This window comes from Eublepharis macularius, chromosome 4 (genome assembly GCF_028583425.1).
Source record: "Eublepharis macularius isolate TG4126 chromosome 4, MPM_Emac_v1.0, whole genome shotgun sequence".
NCBI lineage: Eukaryota > Metazoa > Chordata > Lepidosauria > Squamata > Eublepharidae > Eublepharis > Eublepharis macularius.
Genome location: NC_072793.1, coordinates 177,123,176 through 177,127,684, shown reverse-complemented (window position 1 = coordinate 177,127,684; position 4,509 = coordinate 177,123,176). Strand labels below are relative to the sequence as shown.

The window sequence follows — 4,509 nt, the reverse complement described above, 5'->3', positions numbered from 1 at the left end:
GGTGAAGGCTGGGGTCAACCATTTACATCTATAGGTATTTGAAAAAAATACCTATAAATGTATTGCAGCAGAACCATCTATTACTGGTCATATTTTTTTCACTTGGCCATATATACAGTGTCATGAAGTTGTAGCTGACTTAAGGCAACCTCATACAGTTTTCAAGGCAAGAGACTAACTGAGGTGGTTTGCCATTTCCTGCCTCTGTATAGTAACCCTTGGTAGTCTCCCATCCAAGTACTAACCACAGCCAAACCTGCTTAGATGAGATCAGGCCAGCCTGGACAATCTATTCAAGCTTCCATGCATATTGCTAAAATAGAGATCCTGTCAAATATCAATTATATGATATTTGCAATATTGCTTATCTCCTACAAAATCTAGCATCTTGAAAAATCTCAGTGAAAATGCTGATCTATATTCTACTGATTTTCTCCTTTGTTTCTTCCAAGCTTCACTCATTTCTTCCGAGGACTTCATTCAACAACAGCGCTGGCGATCAAGTCATGTTTACTGAACATGGAGAGCTGGCAGCTGGGTTTGATGTTACGAACTTGATCACTTTCCCAAATAACTCCTATGTTAGAGTCAAGGTTGGGAGGCTCGATCCTCGTGCTCCACCAGGCAAAGAGTTGAGCATTGAAGAGGACAAAATCGAGTGGCACACAGAACTCACTCAGGTATTCCCACTAAGGAATACAGTCGGATAACCTCCACAGAAGGGGGTGGGCAATAAATTCATGGAGTATAAAACAGATGTCCTACTTCATGCATTGCAGGCTTAATAGATGTAAGGCATTGGATGGGCACAGTGTACTGTCAGTTAGCATTGATATTTATTTTAAAGGGCTAATGTTTTATTTGGAAGATGGATGTTTCATTGGGAAGAAGCTGTGAGAGCCCAAAATGTAAACCCTGTGCATGATATCAAATGATCAAGGGCTCAAGGTTAAGTGCAGAGATAATGGTGCCCACCTTGCTTATCAAATTCTCTGTAGGCTGCTTGGAAGCATGGTTGGAAATTGGCCTATTGAAGCTTTCAGTCTTCTTGAGTTGTTTTTTATGCTTAGGAGAGTAAATCACCTTCCCACTGATTGTGCTGATGGGTATGTCACAAGATCTTTGAATTCTACTCTGTTAGCCTTTTTTTCACTGATAAATACAGTTTTATTTTGGAAAGCGTTCTTCTCTGCCGCTATCTTTTCATTTGTCCAAGAATAGGTGCCCCCTTTCTCCTTGTGCAACAGCAACTGCCCCCCTGGCTACAGCAAGAAAAGAAAAGAGGGAGAGACTTTTTGTTGCTATGATTGTGCCCCTTGTCCGGAAGGGATGATCAGCAGTGAAAAGGGTAGGAGATCTACTCTCAAAACCTGTTGATCGAATTGACTAAATAATAGCAATATTTAGAGACAGATTATAGAACAAAAGGAGTGAAAACAGGTTCTGAAGAATGAAGCAAAGACTGTGGCTGTGTAGTTGCTTAGACGAGAGACAGACTTTGTCCTGCTCAGAAAAGACAGAATGCCCAGAAATCTATACAGAATAGCAAGGAGGAAAAACAGCTAAATATTGCTCAAAATAAAAATTGTAGTGGTGGGGTACTGACAAAGGACCAGGAAAAAAATCCTCATTTTCAATCCTGGCCCCAACCTGGTGGAACTCTCTGTTGGAGGACACCTGGGCCCGCCAAGATCTCGTATTCTTTTGGCAGGCCTGTAAGAGTTGTTCCACTGGGCATACAGTTGAGGCCAGTCTTTTATCATTTAGGAGCTTCCCTACTGGTCTCCCACCAGGGGGGCAATGTTATCATCTGCCCCCCATAAGTGCAGTCACCGGATTATTATAAACTGTGGCCCCACCCCACTTCTTCTGTTCTTTTGTTTTATATAATGATCAGGAATTTGGAGGGGGCTGCCATCTGAAATCCTTGTATTTATGATCTTTTGGGTTTTTAACTGTATTTATGTATTTTAATGCTTATTGAGCATTTTATAGTAACCTGCCCTGAGCCCGTTTGCGGGGAGGGCAAGCTATAAATCAAATAAACAAATAAATAAATGATTCCTCATTCAGGCTATGGCTGATTCCGCACACGTTGGATAATGCACTTTCAATGCACTTTATCAACCGCTTGAGGTGGGTTATTTGTTCCGCACACAAAAAAATTCATCCCAAATGATCTCTAAAGAGGATTGGAAGTGCATTATCCAACGTGTGCGGAATCACTCTATGATGGCTTTGTATGAATTATTGAGTCATGCTCTTGTATTTATACTCATTTTTGTAAATTTTACGATTGTTTTCCTTCGGTATAATTTGTTTAATCGATATGCGCTGGTTATGAACCATAATAATAAATAAATGAGTGCTCACTTAGCAGAAGAAAGCTCTTTATCCAAACCCCTTATTTTCATAGATGAAGCACCAAATGAAAGAGCAGGCAATGCTTGCTAAATATTCACAAATTTGCATGGGTTTCCACATCTGCTGCTAGTTGTATTTGAAATTACCAGTCCTGGGAACATCTTGTATTGCGGTTATTCTGGAGGATGATTCTTGTAACTTCAAAGTAGTTCCTCTTTCAGACATGGATGATTGCATCAGTTGCTCTGAAGATCACTATCCAAACAAGGGGCAAGATCAATGTGTGTCCAAGATGACAAGCTTCCTGTCTTTTGATGAAATGTTGGGCTTAGTTTTAGCTTTGGGGGCTCTTTTCTTCTCTCTGATCACAGCTCTGGTGCTGGGACTTTTCATTAAACACCAGGACACACCCATCGTCAAAGCCAACAACCGGAGCCTCACCTACCTTCTCCTTGTCTTTCTCCTTCTTTGCTTTCTGTGCTCTTTACTGTTCTTTGGACAGCCTAACAAGGTGACCTGCCTCCTCCGACAAACAGCTTTTGGCATCATCTTCTCAGCTGCCGTGTCTTCTGTTCTGGCAAAAACTGTTATGGTAGTGGTGGCTTTCATGGCCTCCAAACCAGGAAACATCTTCCAAACATGGGTGGGGAAAAGACTGGCACAGTCTATTGTCTTTTCCTGTTCCCTTGTCCAAGTGTTCATTTGTGCAGTTTGGCTAGGCACTTCTCCTCCTTTCCCAGATTTGGATATGCACTCACTGAATAAAGAAATTATTGTGCAATGTCATGAAGGTTCAGTCACCATGTTTTACTGTGTCTTGGGCTACATGGGATTATTGGCTGCTATCAGCTTCATTGTGGCATTCCTAGCAAGGAAATTACCTGACAATTTCAATGAAGCCAAATTCATCACCTTCAGCATGTTGATCTTTTGCAGCGTTTGGGTGTCGTTTGTTCCAACCTACCTGAGCACCAAAGGGAAAAACATGGTGGCTGTGGAGATCTTCTCCATCTTGGCCTCCAGTGCCGGGTTACTGGGCTGCATATTTTTCCCTAAGTGTTATATAATTACTCTGCGGCCTGACTTAAACCACAGGGAACAACTGATGAGAAAGCATTAAGTGTGCAGTCTGTTTCTTGCATTTCTTCTGAAATTCAGTTGAATGACTTAGTGGGCACGTGCAATGTCTGTTCTTGGACAACCGTATACAAAGATGTAATCTAAGCTCCTCACTTTTCTGAGCTCAATATTTCAAATACATTTTGTATGCATAACAAATCTTAAAGCTTTATAAAAAGCTATGAAGTACCCCGTGAATATTCTAGCCCCCTGAAAAAAGTCTATTTCAATAAAGGAGTTTTAAATTCAAGTCTTTATTTCTTGGATTTTAGAATGGTAAAATTATGTGTAGACTATAAAGGGATGAATTGGAGCAATATGTGGTACTGCTCAATCTTGTCAGATCTCTGAAACTAAGCAGGATCAGTACTTGGATCATCAAGATGAAGGCAGGAGAAGGCAAAGACCCATAAGCTATAGTTCTCACTTGCCTTGAAAGTCCCTTGCTGTGGTTGCCACACATACATACATACATACATACATACGTACGTACGTACGTACGTACGTACGTACGTACGTACGTACGTACGTACATACATACATACATACATACATACATACATAGAGAATCCTATTATATAAAAGGCAAGTCGTATTCCAGATGACTCACTTCCTAACCTGGTGGAATCCCGAGGGTGCTGCTGTGGTGGGAAGCCCAGGTGAGGAAGTCCATGACTCCAGAGAGCCAAGGCAGAAAGCGCAGACGAGGCAGCCGGTCCCTCCCTCCGGCCCCTTGCCTTCACCTGGTGGCAATCGGAGTGGGAAGGAGGCAGCAATGCCCAACTGCCCCCCTCCCTACCTTCACCTGGCAGCTATTGGAGCACAGAGCAGGTGGAAATGCCCACCCCCTTCACCCAGCAGGAATCAGGCAGGGAGTAGGTGGCAATGCCCACTCCCCCTTTATTTGATAGGAAGCAGGCAGGAAGCAGGTAGAAATGCTCACTCCCTTCACCCAACAGGAATCAGATGTGGAGCAGGCAGCAATGCCCACCCCCTTCACCTGGCCATGATCAGGTGCGGAGCAGG

At 42.7% G+C, this 4,509-nt stretch overlaps 1 protein-coding gene across 1 annotated transcript; it reads left to right on the top strand.

The window, feature by feature from the left end:
- Window positions 1-506: 506 nt before the first annotated feature.
- LOC129327923 (vomeronasal type-2 receptor 26-like) lies at window positions 507-3,484 on the top strand. The gene is made up of 3 exons (XM_054976669.1): window positions 507-680; window positions 1,222-1,348; window positions 2,736-3,484. The coding sequence occupies exons 1-3, from the start codon at window positions 507-509 to the stop codon at window positions 3,482-3,484; spliced, it is 1,050 nt and encodes a 349-aa protein (XP_054832644.1).
- The last annotated feature ends 1,025 nt before the right edge of the window (window positions 3,485-4,509 follow it).

Excerpts from the sequence above, each read along its gene's own strand:
- LOC129327923 (XM_054976669.1), top strand. The coding sequence starts at position 507 with ATGTTTACTGAACATGGAGAGCTGGCAGCTGGGTTTGATGTTACGAAC. Across the intron at positions 681-1,221 it reads GGCACACAGAACTCACTCAG|GTGCCCCCTTTCTCCTTGTG; the intron begins GTATTCCCACTA and ends GTCCAAGAATAG. Across the intron at positions 1,349-2,735 it reads GATGATCAGCAGTGAAAAGG|CTCTGGTGCTGGGACTTTTC; the intron begins GTAGGAGATCTA and ends CTCTGATCACAG.